The sequence below is a fragment of the Camarhynchus parvulus genome, chromosome 14 (assembly GCF_901933205.1).
Source record: "Camarhynchus parvulus chromosome 14, STF_HiC, whole genome shotgun sequence".
Lineage (NCBI taxonomy): Eukaryota > Metazoa > Chordata > Aves > Passeriformes > Thraupidae > Camarhynchus > Camarhynchus parvulus.
In genome coordinates, this window is record NC_044584.1 from 15727001 (window position 1) to 15750304 (window position 23304).

The 23304-nt window shown below is 37.9% G+C and overlaps 1 protein-coding gene across 12 annotated transcripts in view; it reads right to left on the minus strand.

The window, feature by feature from the left end:
• Positions 1–23304, minus strand: part of RBFOX1 (RNA binding fox-1 homolog 1) — an 815431-nt gene that overhangs the window by 186888 nt on the left and 605239 nt on the right. Inside the window, exon 2 of one of the 12 annotated variants that reach the window (XM_030957853.1) lies at positions 20753–20885. The exons of 10 other annotated variants lie outside the window; for them this stretch is intronic. Coding sequence is in view for 1 of the 2 variants with exons in the window: in XM_030957848.1 (XP_030813708.1) it covers positions 7928–8008 (81 nt within the window). In the remaining variant the exon portion in view is untranslated. Of the gene's footprint in view, positions 1–7927; positions 8259–20752; positions 20886–23304 lie in introns of those variants that run through there. One more of the 12 variants, XM_030957848.1, reaches the window with a different exon arrangement.

A 23304-nucleotide genomic window follows, 5' to 3' on the forward strand; every position in this document is an offset into this window, starting at 1 on the left:
CAATACACACGTTCTGAAAGAGCCACGTATTAACAGCCTGAGAATTAGCTCCACTCGAAACAGAAGAATCTCTACCAATTCACTGAATTATCACAGCTACTGAAGCAAAGTCTGCAATCTCTGCTCCCAGCTCTGCTCTGCCTGTAATGACAGCAGGGCACAGAGCAGAGCAGGAGCTGCAGGGTTTGGGTTACAGCCTGTTTAGCACTCCTGTCCACTACCAGCCTAGACCATGACTGCTTTGAAAAACACAGACTGGGGCTGCAGAAAGCAGGCAGTAATCATGAGGTAATTACATTTTCAAATGACATAAATTAACCACAATTGTGAGAAATATTCCCTTTGATCCACCGCTGGATGGCATAAATATGACTTTTTATATAACCCTTTACTTTGAAACTCACTTTAGAAGAGTTTGAAGCATGAAGCACGCAAAGCAAAGACTTACATAATGAACAGAAAATGTATTTACTAAGGACAAGGCAATATTCCACTGCATTTCCCTCAAAAATGCACACAATGAAAAGCAACGTGGATCAGAGAATACAGCAGTGTCCTATGCAAAATCCCAGTGCTGACAGCCTTGAACTCAGTTCCAGCCTGAATTCAGACCTCAGTTTCTACCCAGTCCATCACCCCATGCCAGGGCACACCACGAGGCCAGGCCAAACGGGAAATTCAGCCCATGGTTTTTCTGACCTATGAGGACATGGCAGAGCAAATACACTCACCCATTTTATCATAAATCAGCCTCAAACATTTGGATCAAGTTATTTATTACCTTATGCCCAGACATAAAGAGGAAAAACAATTTTAAAACGTCACAGCTGGAGTGCAATGAGAATTCTGACTTGATATTTGGAATTACAGCTGGTACCTTTCTATTACATTGGCATCTTTGATAATATTTACAAAGCTAAACACCATGGTGTACAACAAGATTTGAATGAGAGCACTTAACCACATGACTTTCAAAACACATATTTTAATTTTATCTGGATTATAATCGGTAATAAATGATGTTTTCATTAATTGGCCAGAACCCTCATTTCATTATCTCAGACAAGAGAAACAGGGACTGTAAGTAGGCATTGCAATTTTAAAGTAATGCAATCCTTCATCTGACTAGAATACAATATGAATATTTCACTATTTGAATGACTCTAATTTTTCACTTCCTGCTCAGGCAGAACTGATTCGAGACAGCACTTCATTTTTTTAAAAAAATATGCATGGGTTCAAAAGTGCATGCCAACATATGGACATAGAGTAATTCTTTAAAAACTCAGCACTGGAGGCTATGAAGAGCAGATCTTATACAGAAAAAAAAAAAAAATCAATATAAAGAAAAAAATTATTCCAGATGTAATTGAAGTCATACATTTTTACATGACTTCTGCTATACACCCAATTACTGCTATTTATCAAACAGCAGACAACATTGAACCTGGCAGCATAAAAAACAAATTTTCCTAAGTTAGGAAAAAAATAAAAAAAAAGAAAAAAATCATCAGAAAGGGAAAGAAAAAAGATACAAATAATAAATAATTCAATATTCCTGAGGAAAGCTCTTGCAGAAAAGGCCTGACTGATTCAAACATCAGACGTGAGGCTGACAAGAGATATATCGATTTAGACAATTCTATCATTATTATTCCAGCCTGAGTCCTTCAGAAAAGCTGTTCTTTTTGCCCCTGTTTTTATTGCTGTAACTGCCAACCTTTCCTCTTCTACCTTCCTCTCTTTGAACTTGGACTCATTATGGCTTTATTCTCAGTCTAGCTATAAAACACTAAGTAGAAATCCTGGTTTCATCTATTTGAAATCTAAGTTCAGTTAAAGATACAATGGTGGAAAATATTTGCTTTATGTACATGCAACTTCAATGCTTCCTTAAAATAGGTCAAGTGCTTCTTGAAGTTTCTAATTATAAGAACAGGCCTTTGACTTCAGGATTAAATACATGCAAGATGACAACACTTTTTAGCTCCAATTTAACTTTGCTGACTTCAAACCTTTACCAAACTTGCCAGTGACTGCCCCTAAGTTGATATGTGGACATGAACTAGTTTTTGTACACAAACTGATGTTTTAGTTTGTTCTCTCCACCTGAATAGCACTGCACCACTGGAGCTGTTCTCAACAAAAAGCCAAGCAAACAAGGAAAACCCAGCCCAAAATCCTGGTAGGTCAGTGGAAATGAGAAAATGAAGCTGTATAATTACTGGAAGAAAGAATTCCTCCATTAGGCATCTGCAAGCAGAACTATTTCTTCTCTGTTCGATGTGTTAATTACAACTGGATAGGATATGCCACAGAAAATTAACAGTCTTGCAAAGACATCAGAGGTAAACACACAAAACAGGAGCTGCTGAAGGGTCAGGAGAGCAAGTCAATTTTGAAGAAAGATAAAAGAACTGTCATGTATATGATTGCTTATGAAAGAGAAGAGGGCAATCCTGCCTTGTTATCATCAGTTAATTAGGCACTACAGTCAGGCGTGCATACGCTGCAACATTTGCCATGGTAATCAAATGTATTATTCAAATGTGAAACAAAACAAAAGCAAGGCAACTCTGACAGGGGAGAATGCAATCTGCCCACACAAAGGTGCTGAATTAACTTTATCTGTTAAAAGGAAACTCGGGAAGATGTTACATCAACTTTCTCAAACTGCACTGCCTTGAAATTCAGCCTGCAATTCTGCTTCTAAAGAAAATACTCTTTTCCAAATTTGATTCACATGTGAGGTGATGACCTTTGCAAGCAAAGACAAGGGTAATGAAAAGCAATTGATAGTGCAGTAGGATTCTGTTATGTCTTTAATATAAATATGACACTGAGACTAACAAATGCACTCTTGACAAAGCATGCAATCTCCTGAGTAAAGAAAAGAAAAAAGAAAGCAATATACCACATTTTCCCTGTCCTGAGCCATAACTGCAAGGAAAAATAAAACTAATAACTGCCCTGCAAATGATGTGATGACACCATGTGATAACTACCCTGTCTCACTGAGGCTTCTACCAATGTTACTGTACAGCCAGTCTTTTTTCAGTTTGTACAAAATGGATGCTTTTTGGTGCTATTTTTATTTGACTGGACAGAAGACATCCAATACTAAGTTTGGTACCAAAATTGGGATCTTTGCCAGGGAATGACAACAAGCTAATGGCTTCTCATGTCTTAATATTAAACTTTTAGACAACATAATTTTCAGATCATGTGTTTCCTTTACATGGGATTGGGAAGCAAAATCCCACTGGACTTTTTTCACCTTCAGCAAGCTTCATATCCCTAAAGGGGTGACTCTGGATAAAATGTAGGTTCCCCGCTAGGAGTGTGGAAGGGAGAGCAGGGCACAGCTCCTCAGGAAAATCTGGGGGGATTGGGAGAGGGATTCCAGTGGGCTGATTGGATCCGTGTCTCCAGGGAGGGGGTGAGGGACCTGGAGAAGAGCAGATCAGTCAGAAGCACCTGCCACGCCTGCTGCCTGAGCAGGAGCCTCTGAGCCACCATCCTGTCAATGCCAGGAGCCCCTGATGGAGGGAGTGATGTGGTCTGACCCGATGATTCAGGAAGGCTGAACAAATGCTTTACTAAGCTATACTATATTACACTAATACTATGCTAAATTACATACCAAAAATACAGTATATCAAAGAATACTAAAAGAAAACCCCTGAGACAGTCAGGACATGGCTTTGAGTGACCGGCTAATCACTCAAAACAACTTTCACCAGTGTCCAATTAACAAATCACTCCAGGTAAACAATTTCCATAACACATTCCACATGTGCAAAACAATAGGAGCAGCGAATAGAGATAAGAATTGTTTTCTTCTCTGAAGTTCTCACTGCTTTCCCCAGGAAAAACCCTGGGAGAGAGAATTATGTCTCTCTCTGTTCAGAGAATTCCACACCATCCCATGCTGCTCTCTATAGGCTCCCAGTTCCTGGGGACGATGTCAGGAGGGAACCTCTGAAATGGTGATAATCTCACCGTGCTTTATCACCCCCTGCCTCCATCCTTAGCTGAAGGACACAAACCCTCAGGGCAGGGGCTCCTCGAACCAGCACCAGGACCCTGATGTGGCAGAGCAGACACAGCCCGTGCTCTTGAGCACTCCCTGCACTCCAGACCTACTTCTGAAAGACTAGGAAATAACTGATACTTTTTCACCCTCATTTTGTAGTTCTTCAAACATTTTCCAATTTCATGTTCTTGCATAACAACTATGGCTTCCTTCTATTCTGCCAAAAAAACCCACTGACAATACAATAAAGAAAAATATCTTTGCTGAGTGGGCAGGTACTGACCAACTTCGGTGATTAAATTATTCTACAAATACCAGTGAAAAGAAGTAATAAAAATACAAAATTATGTAGCAGAGTATTATCTATTATGATATTATTTTGAAGACAGCTGCCATCAAAAGATATATATCCCCAGTGAAAATCAATGCAAATGGAATTTATCTAACAAATCTGTATTTTTTTTTTTGAATGTCTCTGCTTTCCAATCCCTCCTTTTCCTGCACAATATTCTCAGTGTTTGACCATCTCAATCAAATACTAGAGAAGAAAATAACACGATACAGAAGTCACTCTTCTGATCAAATTAGGCTAACATGGATCAATATAAAACCTTAGTGCATCTGCAATCTCAGAGTCTTCAGTGTCCAGGCTTTCAGTAATCTCTGAGAAAGAAGTAATATCTGTTTCCTTGACACGGACGTTTTCTTTTAGTCAGTCTGTCACTTCCCATTTCAGTTAACAAAATGTTGGATGCAGCTCATCATTGGACAAATATTACAGTCCTATAGAGTACAAAATGGGAGGAATTGTTTCAGACTGAAAATTCAATACAAAAACAGTTCTGCAAGGAATTCCACAAACTGTAGAAGACAGAGATACATAAATGTGAAAACATAACACTACATATACACCTTATTTTTCCCCCAAGCATTCAGAAATGTTTTAAATTTATTTTGGAAGACAAGAAAGGATAGTAATAAAACCCATGTAAAACAGGGAAAGAGAAAAGCAGCACCAATACAACTCCCTGGCCTCGCAAATAGGCCTTGTTTTACCTTCTAATCAATGCAAATATTTACTGTGATCAGAGAGAGACGACCTGGCTACTAAATCAGTTCAGCATTCATCTTGCTAATACAAACAGCTATGTTTTCATAACCTAGAGATGCAAATGTCTCGTGGTCAATGGACAAAACATCTGGATTGATGAGAGGTGTGAGGATATAGAAAGAAAATAGCAATCTGCAAAAATAACTCCTCTTTACATTATTCCTCTTTACATTTTACTGCATTTCCAACAGTCAGATTTACGTAATGAATCTGAAGTGAGAATGCAGCAAATAATGCCCATCCAAGATTGACACTGTTTTAAGTGTTACCCCCTTTAAAACTGCACTGACAACTGTTCCAAGACTCCCTGACACCCCCAAGCCCTTTACCAAGGATGAACAGCACCACTCATCCCATGAAAGATCATACAAATATTGGCTATGTAAAGAGAAAACCAGATATATATGGAAAATCAGAAGCATTCCTGCCACTCAAAAATTGTCGAAACATGTGAAATTAAGACAAAGAAAATGTCCTTTCTTACTATGCTACCTAGAAGGGAACATTAAAAAAGAAAGAAAAACAAAACAAGCTTTCACTTTTCACCTGATAAGGCACCCACACCTATTACATCACATAATAAAATTTGTCAGACTTTGCTTTTTATCCACCCAAACCTATTCTGATTTCTGCCTCAGTGTGAAACTCCTTACACTACAGGTAAAGGAGCAGTGAAATTTTAAGAGCAGTACACAAAAATATTTCTATCTTAAATAACTCTCATCTTAGAGTGTTTTCCATTTAAAAAACTCTTTAGTTGTAATGGAACTCACTTTGTAAGTGTTCCACACAGCAGAAGATGTGTCTTAAGGAGCAGAAAGTCATTGATAGCATATACAAACATCTACCAATAGAGCTGGGCTTCCATATCTGCATAATTCACAAATGTTAATTAAAACTCTGCAGAAGATCTTCAAGTGTAATGCCTGAATTTTGAGATTACATGACGCTTGAAAAGTTCAAATAGCTCACATCTTACTGATGCACAACATAAAAACTGATTTTCAAGAATAAGGGTCAACATGGCACCGCAGCACTATTACAAGGAACTCAATTTACTGTTTCAGCCTCTTCATTTTAAGATATTGCAGTTTTATCAATTTTTTTCCACACTTTAATTTGTTTGATTATTAGGCAAATACCATATCAAAGCAGTGAGACTAAAGAGAAATTTCACGCTCTTGAACTTCAGTAAGAAATGCCCACCAGCAAGAAAGTGAATACAATGCAATCTTGAATTGCCAAGGCTCATCTCAGCCCCAAAGAGAGCAGGTAGGTGGTGCTTAGAAAAATACAGTTGTCTGGAAAAACTAAGTGCATTATGAGAAGCTTTTCTTTCACAGGACTATTATTTCCTGATTATAATAGTGTCACCTGATATTTTTTCTACATCAGCAGGAAATAACAACACTTTGGGATTTTAAAAATCTCTCTGAATGTGTAAAATAATTTAAACATATGGTGTTCTGCATTATCTTTCAATGGGATTGTGCTCTGAGTGGGTATGGATATGATTATAGCATTAGCTTTTCCTCTTTTGCATTTAGAACATTTTTCCTCCGCTCATGTTGATAGGAGAAAAAAAAAGTCTCCTCAATCCACTAAAATAAATACTTCTGTTATATTCTATTGCTCCAACAATGAATAAAGCAACCATGCAGGTTTATAATATCAATTCACAGGGTTCTTTCTGCTTCAGTGAACTGTTTCTGAAAGGTTCAGAACAAAGCTACAGGCAGATTGGACAAAGCTGCTGTAACAGGATTTACATTATACTCAAACTGATAAGACCACATCAGAGAACTGCTCAGTCTCCAGTACCTTTGCTCAGAGTGGCACGAGGGCTGGAAGGATTTTGGCTCTCAGCACCTGATCACAGCATCTGTATTACACCTACCAGCTTAAACGCCGATCCAATCTCACCTCTGTAGGATAATTTAAATTTCCTCTTGTTCCTTTGCACCCTCTTTGTCAAGTGCATTGGCATGGGGATAAAATGGGATCCCAGGAAAGCTACAGCAATATTGAGTTATCTACTGTACTCACATGGTTATGAAAGGGAGCAAATTACCTACATACTAACATCTACTGAGATCTAAAGTAATTAAAATATTCTATATTCAAATCATTAGTTGACACTTGTGGGTGGAAGGAGGGAGAGCGCATCCCAAGGGAAAGCAAACGTAATGCTCAATAAATAATGAATTAAATACCACCAGGTGAAGTCACTGCCCTGGATTTCTTGCAAGCAACGAGTTTCTTTGTGCAGTCTTAGCTACAGTCACATTTCTGAACGTGTTTCTGCTTCAAGTAACTGCAATATTTCAGGTTTTTCCTTCCTTCTCCCTTAACCACCTTTATCTTTGCAGCCCACACTGATTATGCCAAACTACCCCAAAGAATCCTGGTTTCCTTCTTGCTACTGAACATTCAATAAACGCTCAAACAGAACACATTTGTGCACAACAATAAAGTGAAAGCTTTAATTAAACACAAAAGAAAACATCACAGCATTTCTGGAACGTAAAGCTGCCATTCTAGAGATTCCCAATTACCTGCTAGAGGTGATTCCCTCAAAGGTCCTGCCTCAGTGCAGCACCTAACACAGATTTTTTGCATCACCATCACAAGCTGGTTACACCTTTTCTGGCAACCAGCACTGTCCACAATCCAGCTTTTTTCGCTTAAACATAGCAATAGCCGAGAAAGAGCTCAAAAACAAGGGCAGCAATTAAAATGCACGTTGCTTTTCATGCCATGAGCACAATGGCTGGACTCACCAGGGAGGCAGGATGGAAAGTGCTCTGTGCCAAGGCTCGGGACCGGCTCCTGCTGCCACCGAGCGCTGCCCGCCCGAGCATTCTGCGCTGCTCTGCTCTCAGCAGCCACAAGTTCGGGGCTCTTATTACCTCAAGCAAACCTTGGCTTTTGGTAGCACATTTCCTTCCCAGAATGAGACAAACCCTGCAACAGAACTGATTTGTGATCTGCAAAACTCCTGACGCAGCAAGACACAAAGCAAACAAAGGAAAGAAATATCTTTACCGAAGGTGGTAGGAATAGGGTGTCTGTAGGAACTTTGCTTATTGGAATGAAAAAATCCCAAACCCACCAAATACACAACATTTAGTAATTTGAACCTGTCACTAAAAGCACACCCCATCACCCAAAATTAAGACAGCAACGTAGTGGAATATTTACAGTAGTCTGTAATGAATGGTTAAACAGCCTAATATTCACCTATAGCCTGTGAGAGAATATCTTCCTTTCATAAGAAAAAACTGATTTTAAGAATGCAATACCCACATAAACAATGTAACCTGTACCAAATACTTTGATTCCTGATGTTTAGTTACAAAAAAAAAAAAAGAGGAATGCTCTCAGATCTGTAGGGAAGGCGTTCCTGCTTCAGAAAAAGCTTTTAATGCTTCTGTTCATGAAAAAGTACACACTTGTTCTGAGCAACTTCCACTTCAGCTGTAAACTTTGCCTTGGCTGTATGTTCTTTGGCAACACCTGGTGGAGTTTGGATAAAACTACAATAATATTGTAAAAGAAAAGTTATGGCAACTCTTGGATTTTTTTGGCTAAATGCTTCCGAAGAAGTTACTTAAACTGCTCACAAAATGCAAGCTTCAAGTTAAGAGGAAACAGTTTCTTGGGTTTCACAAAACATCAGTGGGTATTTTTATAACATCAAATTCCATATCACAATAACTACAATATCTAGCTTTGATCTTGAGATTAGTAGCCAGCTTGTTTTGAACTACTATAAGGAAAAAAGAACAACAACAAAAAAAAATTAAAAATGCCTTCTACATAATGCAACCCAGAGAAAATAAAAGCTTTCATGTTTACAAGAAGTTAACTGTCACTCATAGTAGCAAATAGAGGAAACTGTTATCTCTACACAAAAAATTACAATGAAATAAGGCACATTTTAAGAGAAAGTGTCTGACCCCATTTTATAATTTCTCTGTCAATGCCTTGGAAAAGTTTGTCCATTTAGTCAGTAACAGAAGTCATTTCAGCTGAGCAGAAAACAAGTATCTGCTTGTGGCATGGACCTTCTGAAATTATAACCCATCAAAAACTATTCACACGGTGGGGAGGGGAGGCTTCTCCTCCACGTGATAGTGCAGGGAGCATTCAGCATAATATGACACAGGGGCTGTCAAATTAGCCTCGTTAGAACCACTGTAATTAACAGAAGGGAGCCCAATGTACTTATCACAGGCAGCCACTTGTATTCAAATCATGCTGAAGAGTTCTGAGGCCCAGAAGCATATTTCTTGTTTTTCTTTATCTTTGTTCCCCTATCAAAGCACTAAAACCCAGCAGCATTTTACCCCAAGAATAACATATAAAGAGAATTTGTGATTTATTTTCTCTTTATACAGCCTAGCAATAAATTAATGAAGAAATCTACTGACACAGGTGAAATTATCTTTTATGGAAGGCTTTCAGCTTATTAAAACCTAGGTTAAAATTAAACATGATGCTAAGAAATAATTGTACTGATGGCCAACTTTTTTATTTGGTATCTCTTCTATTGCAAACAATTTTAGATTCTGATGTTTGGAAATGCACTATCTCCTTTGCAAATTGGCTGTGAGATGTCAAACATTTTTGTCAAGCAATGTTCAGGAATAGAGCGTGGGATTACTCCCCAGATGTGAAACACCTCACAGATCACTGCCCATCCTTCCAGCCTGTCTCTGATACATTCATTTTACAAACAGATATAATGCTGCAGGTTGAAAGCTAAGCCGAGGTGAGGTGCGTGTCAATATGTTAACTAAAATATCACCATGACAAAGGGTTTAGATGTAAAGCATTTAAGCATAGAAGTAACGCTATCCATTTAAAAATTAGGATCTCAACCTCAAATTAGGACCTAAACTTTAAAGAACAAGCCTGCTTTCAATTTCTCCAAGCCTTTCACCTGAGCACTATAAAGCGCTTGGAAGTAATTAAGGGATTGAATTTCCAAGAGGTCTGGAGAAGAGCATAGGGATCACTTAACAGCCACCTTTTAGGTGAAGCAGAGATGCACCAGGACACCCTACAAATGCTTTTGAAAGAAAAGGAAGGGAAAAGCCTTTATCATGTTAAAAAAAAATAAAAAATCTAAAATCTAAATTACACCTTTAGTGCCAAGCTGTGATGTTTCATAACCAAGAGCAGCAGCATCCTGGGGTTGCTAAGAACCTGAAGTAAAACTTCCTGCATGTTTTCTATTCTGCTGGAAAATTTGCAAAGCTGTCTTTAGCAATAGATGCTTTAATGGCTCAAGACAAGTGTAGAGTGATTTCAGCTTTGTGTCTCATAGTGCAGACTCACAGTGTGTGCTGAAGGTAGAGCCCAATCTTCATAACTGCACATTTCCACATTCCTGATGGTAGAGAGATGCATCTTTAAATTCTGCAGCTCAGAATTGTGCACATCTGAGGGAAATGCATTTTTCAATTAATAGGTTTGGGCCTTTTTTTTTTTTGTTCTAACTTCAACTAATTTAAGGAGTATTAAAAACAAATAAATAAACAAGATTGTTGCAATTTAGATCCTGCATATCTTTCATTTACTTTCAAGCTGCTGCCAGAAAAAGGGAGCAAGGTAGTAGACAAAAGGTCCAGCAACTGAAGTACAAGATTCAATTCCTTTAAATGCATTTAAAGGCTCTAAAAGCCATGTTATAGTATCTTCCCCAAACCATTCAGTTTCTGCTAGATTTAGCACTTTTGTCTCTTTGTATTCGCAGACTTCACATAGCTTCTCCCAGGCTGGCAGGCCAACATATTAGAAATAAAATGCAATTCTGGTATCTGACACTTCAATTTAGCTTCTTCAGTAGCAAAGATCATCAACTGCACTGCTTTCTCCCATGACAGAAGATCACCTAAATATCACTTAACTGATGTGAGCTCTGTTGGTAATGCATACACTGTCTCCCCACTACATTACCACCATGCTGCCTAGAACAAAAATCAATTTTTAATTGACTGGATTATTTGAGGAATGTGGCCCATCCACTGTGCACTGCTGATAGATTCTCCTGGTTTTCCTGTCAGCAAAGACTGTAAAATTTGAAGCAACTTCAATACAGTAATTCAGGGATTTATCCAGAAGCCATATGAACAGAACAACATCACAGTGTTTTTCAGTACTACCTCTCCATTATTCTCTCTCCTGGCTAACCAAGTGAGGACTCTAAACCACAGTACACATGAAAAAATAAACCACTGACACAGGAAAAATGATGAGTTTTTCACTGCAATGAAAATCATGCAAAGAATCCAAACGAATAAAGAACACAGAGGACTGGAGAGGACTTGAAAAAATCCTGTCAAGGCATGGAAAGTTACACTCCAGAGCATCAAACCTGCAGGATCCAGGAGCAATCTGCAATTCCTGGGCCCAGCAGCAGCCAAAGTGGATTTCTCAGCTAAGAACCACTCCTGCTTCCTTCAGTAACCACTGCTGCCGTGAGATCCACACCCCGCAGTTAAGGCAAAGGGTTGACATGAAAAAATAACATTACACAGATGAAAACATGGGGGTCAGGGGGTATAAACCACTCAACACTTCACCAGGAAATATTGCAGCAAGCAGTTTCACAAAGCACAGCATAAACTGTTCACTGACTGGTGTAGGGACTGTGAAAGTCTCTGTCACTTCCACAAGTTTTCTGACAACTGTATAATTTTCCCAACTTTTATCTTTCCTTTTCTTGCTGCTGAAACAAAAGACAACTGCACTGATGTCCTAAACAGAAAATTCTAGTCTTGTACCACAACCCTTTCCAGCAGAGTCAAGTGTCAAACTCTGCACTGACTCACTCTGGTTTTAATTGATTCTGAGCAATGTCAAAACCAGCGCAGCAACAGAAATTGCAAATTAAAGGTACTGCTATGTGGCCAGGATAGATCTATATATGAGATATGTTTGGCTTCTTATGTTTCTGATTCTCATTTCACAAACATCCAAAATTGCCATTTTTTTTTCCTTTAATCACATGCATTAGAGCTGGACAAAGTGGTTGGATTACCTGCAGTACAAATTAGACACAATCAGTGTTCTAGCCAATAAACACACAGATCAGGATCAGAGGGGTCTGTGCTGGCTGTAACAAAGCTGAGAGAAGACAGAAACCCCTGATCTTGCATGAAGTCAGAGTGACACAGTAAGGGAAGGCTGGATTTGGGTTAGAGCTGTCAGTACAAAGTGAGCCTGGTGAGGTTTCTCTCAGATCACACCTTGTACCCTGTTAGCCTGACATTTCTGATGCACTGCAGAAAACTTTTCCACTTAAACAACAACAACAAACTTTGGTATTTTTTCAGAGCTCCATCCACTTTCAAGTTTCTCCATGAGCTCCTAAAGTAGATGAAGAACAAACAAATATTTCAACTTTTTGTTCTGGTTTGGTGGGGTTTCTGTTTGTTTGTTTTCCCCCTGTTAGGGTTATTATTATCATTTTTTTTTCTCCTGGTGCTTCATGGCAGTAACATCCCCAAAGCTTAACTAGATGTTAGTTAAAAACAAGCCATTTGTAAATACACAAATTATTCCAGGTCTCTGAATATTTCAGTAATTGTCCGTCATTACTGAAAATAAGTGTGTATTTAAAACTAAATTTATGCTTTGAAACAAGATGAAAGCATGATTAAAATTACTTTAGAATACCAATTAAAAATTAGAGTAGACCTTTCTGCCTTATCTTTTGGAATCAGGACTATGGTTTTTGTCTAGGTTGATCTTTTTTGCTAATATAAAATGACAAAATGCAACCATAACTGATATCCTCCATACTCAAATTACTTAAAGTACTTCCAGTAATCAGCTCATGATTGGCCTCTGCACAAGAGCTCTATGAACTCATCTTCCCAACAGCCCTTTTCCATTTTGGTACAGAACTCTGAAAAGCAGCTGCCTAGGAAAAATGGGTTATAAAGTACAAAAACTTCACCTTGTTCAACTAATGCACATGACTGGATCTGTTCCCTATGGATTCTTCAGGGTGCTCTCCCATTAACTTGGGATGTTCAGCACAACTCAGCTGGGATGAATTCACAGAGGGGTGTTATGATCTCCAGGACCCCAAAACCAACTTGATTTTAGATCAAAGTCCAGTTCTCATGCATTTGCTGCTCATGGTAGTTGAAAATCTGGGGGTTTTGAGCTTATAGATAAGTATAAAACAGTATCCTGAGGATGAGTTCATAATGCAAAATATTTCAGTCTTATTTTAATAAAACCAGCAATAACCTGCTACACTTACACAGTACATTCTCTCTATTAATCCTATTTTTACAAGTAAAGGAAAAAAGTATAGGGTGAAATCAACATTTGCAAAGATTACTTAAATGGCTGCAGACTGATTGGTTGTTCTGGAGGATGCATCATCCAAAATAAAGCCCTTGTGTCTAAAACCTGGCATTCATCTCCTGAGACATGTAAGAAAACAGATTTCCCCGAAGAGAATGAAAATAGAGATTTTACTAGAAGCAAGAAGCCCCGATATTTTGGTCTTCTGAGTTTACCTTTGGAACTTTTAGATTCTGATGTTTGAAAATGCACTACCTCCTTTGCAGATTGGCTGTGAGATGTCAAACATTTTTTGTCAAGCAATGTTCAGAAACAGATTCAACCTCAAAAAAATTCAACTTCAGCAAGTGCACAAGAGTTCTGCCTGGGTGGCATTTCCAGATTAGAAATCTTCAGTAAGGGCTGCAATCCAGGCAGGCTGGGCTGCATTTGAGGCAGTACTTGGAGTAAAACAGGAGCCTAAAGGTTCCTGCTGCAAATGGGACCTAACAAGGGACAGGCCAGCACACAGCAGAGTCATGTTCTTCAAATGGAAACCCTTCAGATCAAATCTGAATTTTAAAATCAAGTTTATCTTCTTTTACAGTTGGTGGGTGCATATAAAGCACTTGCATTAAGTATGAATATTCTTTATCCCTAACAATATAAGACAGTAAATTAAAGTATCACTGAATCCTCCCTCACCAAACCTTAACACTTTGTCAGATGGGCTCAATTACCCCAAATGAGGAAACAAAAACTTCATTACTTTCAGTCTTAGGCAATAACAAAGCTGACTATTATTTACTTATCCCCTCAAAATCAAGCAGATTATTCTGGTGGGCTGACATATCTGTGTCACAGAGAAGGAAAACTGAGTCTGAAGATTTGTCCATCACTGGACAATGACCCAGTGACAGTCATATTTAAACAACAATGTGTCTGTATGCAATAGACAATATGAATAATACATATATATATAATATGTAGATATATAAATATACATATAAGATATAATAATATATAGATATTTAATGAAAATATATATTTCTACAATACATAAAACCAACTAGCAGAATTCAGAATTTTGTTTTCTACCTGTGTAGGATTTCCTGGCTACAGAAAGCCATTAAAAAGTAATCCTTGCTTTGGTCAGCTGTCTTGTAATTTTTACTCAGTTCTTCCTAAAGTATCTTTTCTTGACTCCTTTGTAGGTAACAGGATGGACTGCAAAGCTCTCCTCAGTGTTTCCAAATCCTCCATGTTGCACAGAGAAAATTCTGAAGACATTTATGTCAGCTATTAACAGAATCTTCCATGCAATTTTGCAGCTACACGTCTTTGTTCTTTGCGTTATGTATGAAACTTCTGTTTTACAGTTTCCTAAAATGCTGCTTCAAACAAGTAATGATGGAAAACAGTATCTGCCTCTGGCTACTTGCAAGCTTTTTAGCTCATGAACAGAGATTCCTTCGACCTATTTTACTTCTATCCTTTTTAACTGTTTCTGATAGCAAGTTTATGTCTACCCTTGGTTTACAGAGCTCTAATTCCTTCCTAACATTCCAAATATTTTCCTTGAGCTGCAGTCAAGAAATCCTAATGCTCATGACATAAACCATATGAATTTAATTTAGGTACATATACTGGTAAAAATATTTTGTATAACTCCAACATTTCTGCTTCTCCATTTCAAACATTCATTTAATAATGCAAGTCTATTAATCTGATGAATGCTAAGTACAGGACAACGTGCAGATACCTAATTTTACCCAGAGGGAAACAAAACAATTTCCAAAAAGCCATCACTTACTACAGCTCTCTGTTGATATTTCAGGAATCTATTTGTCCCTTGGATATATTCAGAAAGCATTCTACAAGCCTACAAATGCATCTTTTTAATAACAGTACCACATAATTCTTCACTGCTACACAGAGATGAAAAAGTGCAAATGTTTTATCTATCCCCCAAACAAAGGTAATAAGCCTTTGTCTTTGCTTTTTTGCAGTGCTTTAAGCATTTACCTTAATGAGCTTTGTTTCTCTGTACCTCTGGAGAATAGTATTCTGCCCAACAAAACAATTTATTGCCCAGAATGTTACTACTGCTGATAAAATCTTAGCTCCTCCAATACTTCTGCCTTGACAGCTAATACCCTAATGTTTCATTTACAGCTGAACAAAGCAGCTTATCTCTGCTAAAAGGGGAATTAGTTAGTAGTAAGAAATAATTTCAATCATCTGTTCTGCTTCCCAAGTAAAGTGATGACTTGGGCATTCTTGCTTCTATCTGATGACAGGTGTGTTGCAGTTCTTGGAATACAGAACAGGTCTGTCACAGAAGCTTTGTAATTCCTACAATGCAGCTACAGGGATTAGGGAAGAGTCAGGTCTTGGCTGTCAAAAAAAATCTGCAATCAGCAGAGTGTGGCAGTCAGCACTTGTACTTTACAGTTAGGGCACGGACTGCGGGGACAAAATCAGCTCTGATCAATAAACAGCTTCATTTTCTATCTGCAGCTCTACTGATATAGGAATATTCCAACAAGTTGATGTATATGTGAAATTCCTTATTAATAAGCAAATAGGTTTTGTTGACAAATCAGGCTTTATGGCCTGTGCTTTGCAAAAAATGGCTTTGATTATCACCTTACTGTGTAACCACCTAATTATTTCTATTCCCAGGAATGAAAATCAACAAGGATTTTATCTACACATCACACACAGCAAATCAGTTGTGGGATTCCTCTCTAGAGCAGCTGATACATTCTTGGGAGTCTCTGTGGCAAAGGACAAGGACTGATCTTTCCTTGATGTCTGAATGACCTTCCTTTCCCAACAGCAGTTTTTCATGTTGGTAGATAATAAGGTCACCTGAATACTTCAGGGAAAGCAGCATAACATTTGCCCACGCTGTATTTTCTCTGTACTAATATTTTCTGTGAGTAATCATTTAGTTTGCACTGAGTTTAAAAGCATTACAGAAGTGATTACAACTGTAGTGCCATTCTTGAGTTCCCCAATACTTGGGTCTTCAATTAGACAACACAATTAATGACAGCATAGGAATTTATAGCTAATAGTTTTTAAATTCAGTATCAGTTTTATCAGGAAAAAATTATGGATTGCAGGAGGCACTGGTAAAAAAAGTTGTAGTTGGAAATGAAAGGGCATTTGATAAAAATATCAACATATTATTTTCTCATGCAATAATGCTAAATTAACTTGGTATAAGAAAGAGGCACTGTCATGCTGCAAGCTGATGTGTGTTCCTACACAGAATGGTTGTCTTAGTGGAGTTCCAGTGGATTTTAAATTAATTGCACCTTCTTTTCTGAGATTCTCTGTAATCCTATCTCACACTCTTACTTCTGAATCACAACTACACGTTATAAATCCCTTTAAAAATTAATTTATAATACACATGGCAGTTCCATTAGCACTATAAAGGTGTCCAACATCTGTCATGTATGATATCCAACTCTTTCTGCACCAGGATTGCACTGACCACTTGGTGTGTTCTTAACCAGCTCTCCAGAGACCCCAGACCAACCCAGTATTATTTCTATTCAAGTGGTCATCCAGGCACCTGATCAAACTTTATATGGCTAAAAGGTCATTCTGCTCCTCTCCCATAAGAGATTACTTCATTCTACATTAATGTGTCTCATGTTGTCATAAAAAAACCTGAATGGCTTCAGCAGCCCTTTCTATTGAGGGATGCATTTCTCAAAAAAAGAAAAAAGAAAAAAAAGTGGTATCACAGAGGATAATATGCTTATTTATTCAAAAAGCCATTTACTAAAATCTGAATTTGTGCTTTAACTGAGCTTAACAATGAAAATCTTAAATGCTTACTTGGCTGCTGCACAACATGGCAAATTCTGCATGACTGCCCAAGGGAAAGTTGATTAATCAAAAGGTTGGGATCAGAAATGAACAATCATTTCACACATATTTATGCAGAAACCCAACAGTACTCAATTAAATGCTGCTAAAATCCAGAATTGTGAATTATTCAAAATATCACCAGACTATAACTGTCCTGAGCTGCAAAAAGAGCACCCAGGCACAATAGTTCAAAAGGTGACACTGTAAGGACGTGGCTGGCAGAGTATTTCCTCCTGAAAGAATCAGCTGCAGGAAGGCAGTAAGTGAGCAAAATGGTCAGGACTATTTCTTGTCCACAGTGTTGTGTTCTATCAGCATGTAACATTCAGCTAGGATAACCACAGACCAAACTGCTTCCTACTAATTCTATTTTTTTGTTGTTTCTAAAATCTTTTCCTATGACTTACCCTTTCATCCTTTTTAAATTAAGTGACTAAAGTTGTTGAAGTGAACTGATATCACAGAATCATCCAAACACCAGCATGTTTTATTTAAAAAGGCCAGAAAGACAGCAAAAATTAATCCTTGCATATTCTCCTACCTGTATTTCAACCTTTTGTTTGTATGCCTATAAATACTGACACATGCACACTGCAAATGGTTCCTCACCTCACCTCTAAAATCACCTTATATCCAGATATAATAATGAAAACATGGATAGAATTTTTATGCTCATATCAATCATCAAGGGGCACACTGGCACTGCACTAAGGCACTTGGATGAAAGTTTAAAATGCTTATTTGGCTGATTGCTTAAATAAATGCTCAAAAAGGCAAGGCAGGAAAATACAATGATTATTTAAGAGTGTCTGGAAAGGTTTAAATCTGATAAAATAGGTGGAAGAAAAGTACTGCTACCTAACCTAGAAAGAACGATTTTCTTTTTGGTTTACTGACAACCCTCAATAAAAATATAAAGAGAATATGTAAGAAGGAATAAGTAAATGCAGCTGGAACAGCAACAGTTATAGACAGCTATATGTGAAATGAAACTGGGAGAGGACCTGGCATGAAATAGAAACTTTAGGCACTCTCAATATCAAACTCATAAGTTCATAAATACATATTTACACAATGCAAAGTCCCAGAGTTCTTACTCACTAGAAACATTCCAGTGAAGGAATATTAGCAGATGTGGTGCCACAGAACCTTGAAGATGGAGCAGAATGAAGCTGGATCTTCCCCTAATTGATTTCCCATGGCAGTAATGACAATGCCCACATGCACAGAACCCTAAGAGATCTATTTGGCCTAAAATTATTTTTAGTCCAGGTACTGTGCTACTGTTCATCTTTGCAGACTATTATTTTACTGATGCATGCATTAAAGGGTAAACACACAGCTGCACAAGATTTAACTCCACTGAAAAAAGCAGCATTGAGGTTTCCCTTCACTGAGATTTTACCTCTGGAATTAAATTTTGCACAAAATATGAATTCTTGAAAAGTAAATTACGAGTCAGATTTATAAATGAAAAATGTAATTAAGGAGTTGATTCTTCAAGCACCAGAATTGTCTTGAGCCACAGTGTAGTTACTAATTCTGACATTTCGTATCATTTCAAAACATAATTTTTTTCTTTCTCTGCACTTACTATTAATAATTTTAAAAATATACAAATGAGACAACATGCACAGAAAGATGTGGAAACTACCTATTTGGTGCACATTGTGTAAGTTCAATTGGCCATAAATGCTTAAGAAAATGGAAAAATGGCAAGCACATGGGCTGCATGCACTGAGGTCACTTCTGTTATTTGTTTCCACCTCATCATACATTGTGTGAGCTGCATTTCCAATAAACCTTCCCCTGAAAATAAGGTAACTTCAAGCAGTATGCACTTTTTAAAAAAATAGTATACAAACTATAATTCCTTTCTTGCATAAATTTAACAGAACCCCAGAAAACACAAGGTTTAGGAAAAGCAGCACCATCACCAAATATAGTAGTAGCATGTGAATTACTGAATGTTGCTGAAAAAACACAGATTTCTTATTTTCCATGGACAAATTTAGCTGTTAATCCTATCAACCACAGGGATTTTGGCAGTTGAGAATGCCAGAGCATCTGTGACTTTGACTTTTCTTGGAAAGAAAGCAGAGCTGGAAGATAACTCCTGAGTCAGGGAGTTGAGTCACCTGCTAGGAAGCCACATGATGTAATTTTTCTTAAGGGTAGAAACTCCTTCTCAAAATTTGATAAGTGCTTGACCTCCCCTGGCCCAAGCTCAGACTGGAATCCTGTTTCAGGAACTCCCTGATGTGACTATTGAAAGGTTCTTTTACATGTCTCTGTAAATTATTATGGCCAGCACGTACCTCTTTAGCTAAAAAGGCCATCCACACCCTGTCCTCTACTCCCAAGCAGCCACAGATAAGAACAATACCCACTTCTCAGCATTTCCTTGGCTTCACCAACCATGCTCAGCTCTTTCCCAACATGTTCAGCTCTCTGTTTTTTCCCCCTTCCAGCCTCTCCCTGCACCTATTCCATTTTGTGTCCATCTGTCATCACCCAGCTGCACCATCTGGTTCACAGGAGACACTACACAGACCTGGAATATCCCATTAGTTGTGTGCTTGAGTTTGGGATAGAGAACCCACATCACTGGCCTTGCTGCTTTGCAGCTATTACAGTATTTAATTAATACCTTGGGCACAAAGGTGTTACAGTACTTAATTAATGCCTTGGACACAAAGGAATGTGGGGTGTCAAGCACAAAACCCCCAGATTAATAACCTAGATTTGAAATTAGGCTCCATGACCTGGTCACTTAAAACCAGCAGCTCTTGAATGTCCAAATTTGTTACAGAGTAGTTTTTTTTTTTTTTTTTAATATCAGTAATATTTGGTTTTAACATTTTAAGTACTACAATTTAAGAATTACACTAGAAACAGGAAATAAATACAATAAATATCTGTCATTTTACTGTCAGGGTCTGTGATTACACTACGCAAAGACTGCTTAAATAGTTGGAGAATATTCTTTTAAGCTTTTGTTCATACTCATATGTAATGTCTGGAGAGCTATTTGCTCACTCGGCCTAATTTTCTTTCTAAATACCTCTCTATTATCATGGCCAGCAGTAATTAAAAACAAATTATTTTTTAATGAATACACTGGAGTTTCTTTACGTTTTGGGTTTTTTTTTTACCATTTTACAACAGACTACAATGCATATTAGAATAAAGCTGTCTTTGTTAGGTGGCCACTTTAGGATGAAACTGTCAGAGCATATGAGAGGATGGGAGAAGAACACAACAAAACAGAGAAAGCATTTTGTTGGGTTAATCAATGAGGAAGATTTCCTAATATTGTACCCCCACCCCAACACCACCAGCCACTCATCCCAGCTCTAGAAAGTAATGGAGAGAGAGCTTAATATAATGTAGGACTCTTTACTCACTATGGACTATGTAATGCCTGGTCCACCTGGCTGAACACTACAGGATATGGAGATGTCTCTGAGTGTGAGCTCATCAAATGTGTGAAACTGCTGCTGTGAGTGCATGGGCTTATACTGCCCTCATCTTCTTCTCCTAGCAAAAGACAGAATTGGTAGATTTAGCACTTGAGGTCAGGTCCTCAAGGGGAATAACTTCAAGTGAGCTGTAAGCACAAAAGTGAAAGATCTGGTCTAAGGACTGTGTAAAATGTTGTCCCTTGTCAAAATATTATGCTACTAGAACTGAAGACCAAGCTGACATGGAGTTTGTGGTCTAACAACTCTTTCAAAAAAATTCAGAGGTATTTTTATCACCTCAACAATTTTACGTTTTTGGCACCTCCATAAAATATTGACATTACCTTCATGTCTTTTGACCAGTGATATATTTATTATAAAATTATAATTAAACATAGCTTATGTATGAGCAACATGATCCACAAATACATCTCATTTACCAGTATGAAACCATGTAAATTTTCAAAACACATGCAATTTTCACTGCATTATTCAGGAAGGATGTGTATGAGTCTCTTTAACTGATGTTCCTTACATGCCAATTAATGTAAATACTGTAAGCATGCAAGCTAATACAAAATGAAAAGTAATTTTTAAATAATATGTGCCTGAAGAAACAAAAAAAAAAGTAAAAGTCACCTTTTATTTCTAAATAACTTAGTTATAAGAAGGATTTATAGGTTGACACAATAATTAACAAAAAACAGAAATAGTCTCACTGAGCAAGCTTAGTGTGAAGAAGTCTATAAAATACATGTGTATTTTACACTACGTGTACACATACAGTTATTTTCAAATAACTGTGTATATGCCATGTAAAATACACATGTATTTTATAGAATTCACAAATTATACAGATAAGTTCTGTACAAATAGACATAAACATATATATGTATGTACGAAATACTTCAAGAAATTTTAACACTGCAATTTGAAATTTAAAAGACTACCAGATAAATTTGTCCTCTAAGTTTACTACATGATCTTATAGATTACTTATGAAATACACAAAACTATGAAAAATATCAGTAATTACAGACATCTGTCAAGTGAAACACAGCCCTGATGTCAAGCTAGGCAAGCTGCATACACAGCTCATATTTTACTCAGTCACAGCACACTTGAAAGAGTACAGCAAATTTTATTGGTTATTATCATATCTAGCAACTGAAATTTTATTTTATGATACTTATAACTAATGCTAAGCAATGTGGTTCCATAATGCAAGATGGACTGAGAAAAATATAGATAAACAGTAAATAAAGCCCCTAGAAAGACAGATACCAAATATTCCGCAGTAGAATGTCCCTTTCTCTGTGCCTGCCTCTAGTGTTGATAAGGCAGATTGCCTTCCCCACCACCCCCTTTTTACTTGCCAGTCCCTTCAGCTGAGCAAAGAACTCTCAGATCCACCCAAACAGGGACTCCTGACCTTCAGGAAAGCTTTATTTTTTACTCATCTTCTGAGCCCTTACCAAGTCCACCTATGTATTTTTCACCTCCACCTTTTTAGCCAGTTCTGTGTACCTTCCACTCTGTCCTGATTTCAGCAGAAGGAGCTCCCATTCTGCTCCTGGCAGCTTGGCTCAGCAGTCTGATGAGCAAGACAGAGCCCCAGTAACACCCAGAACACCTGATAAACTCTGAAAGCCAGGGGACAATGGCACAGGCATTTTGTAAACATGTACAGCTTCAGAGAATCACCTGAGATTGGTCTGGGGAGGAAGGGACCTTAAAGCTCATCCCATTCCAATCCCTGCCATGGCAGGGACACCTTCCACTATCCCAGGTTGTTCCAAGCCCTGTCCAACCTGGCCTTGGACACTTCCAGGGATGGGGCAGCACCAGGCAGCCCTTGCAACACTTCCTCTTAAAATTTAACCTGTCACAGCCCTCTGACAGTCTGAAGCCATTTATTTCCCTGTGCTGCCACCTTGCCCTTGCCAAGGCTCAGCAGCATCCCAGGTTTTTCATGCACATCAGTAACTCCTAAGTCTGCCCAGACCAGAATGCCACACAGAGACCCTGGTTTGGTTTCCAGACCCATTCCATCTTTGCAGTGTCCTGCGTGCTCTGAGAGCTCCTCAAAGAGCAGTGTTAGTGCATCAGCACTGCGAGCATTCCATCACTACTGATGGAGCTCAAACCAAAGCGCCCCCTGGAAGGTGAAAAACTCTGCAACCTACAACTTTTCCCTTGCTGAACAGCTTCATCACAATAATTACTCTAAGAAAATAAATAAAAATGTTACAAATAGTATTTATAATCTTCTATTTACTATTAGAATCTAGATATGCTTCAAAAGAGTAGTTAGGCTTTTATCCTAGTTTCTAAGACCAAATGGTTCATACAACACTCAGAATCAATTCAAGAACTGTTATTTGAAGCAGTTATCTTTCTTCAGAATTTTACTTGATATTTTCCAAACTGTTAAGGAGAAAGATGTATCAGAGAAGGATAAAATAGATTATACCATGGGCTTACTTTCCTTTTTT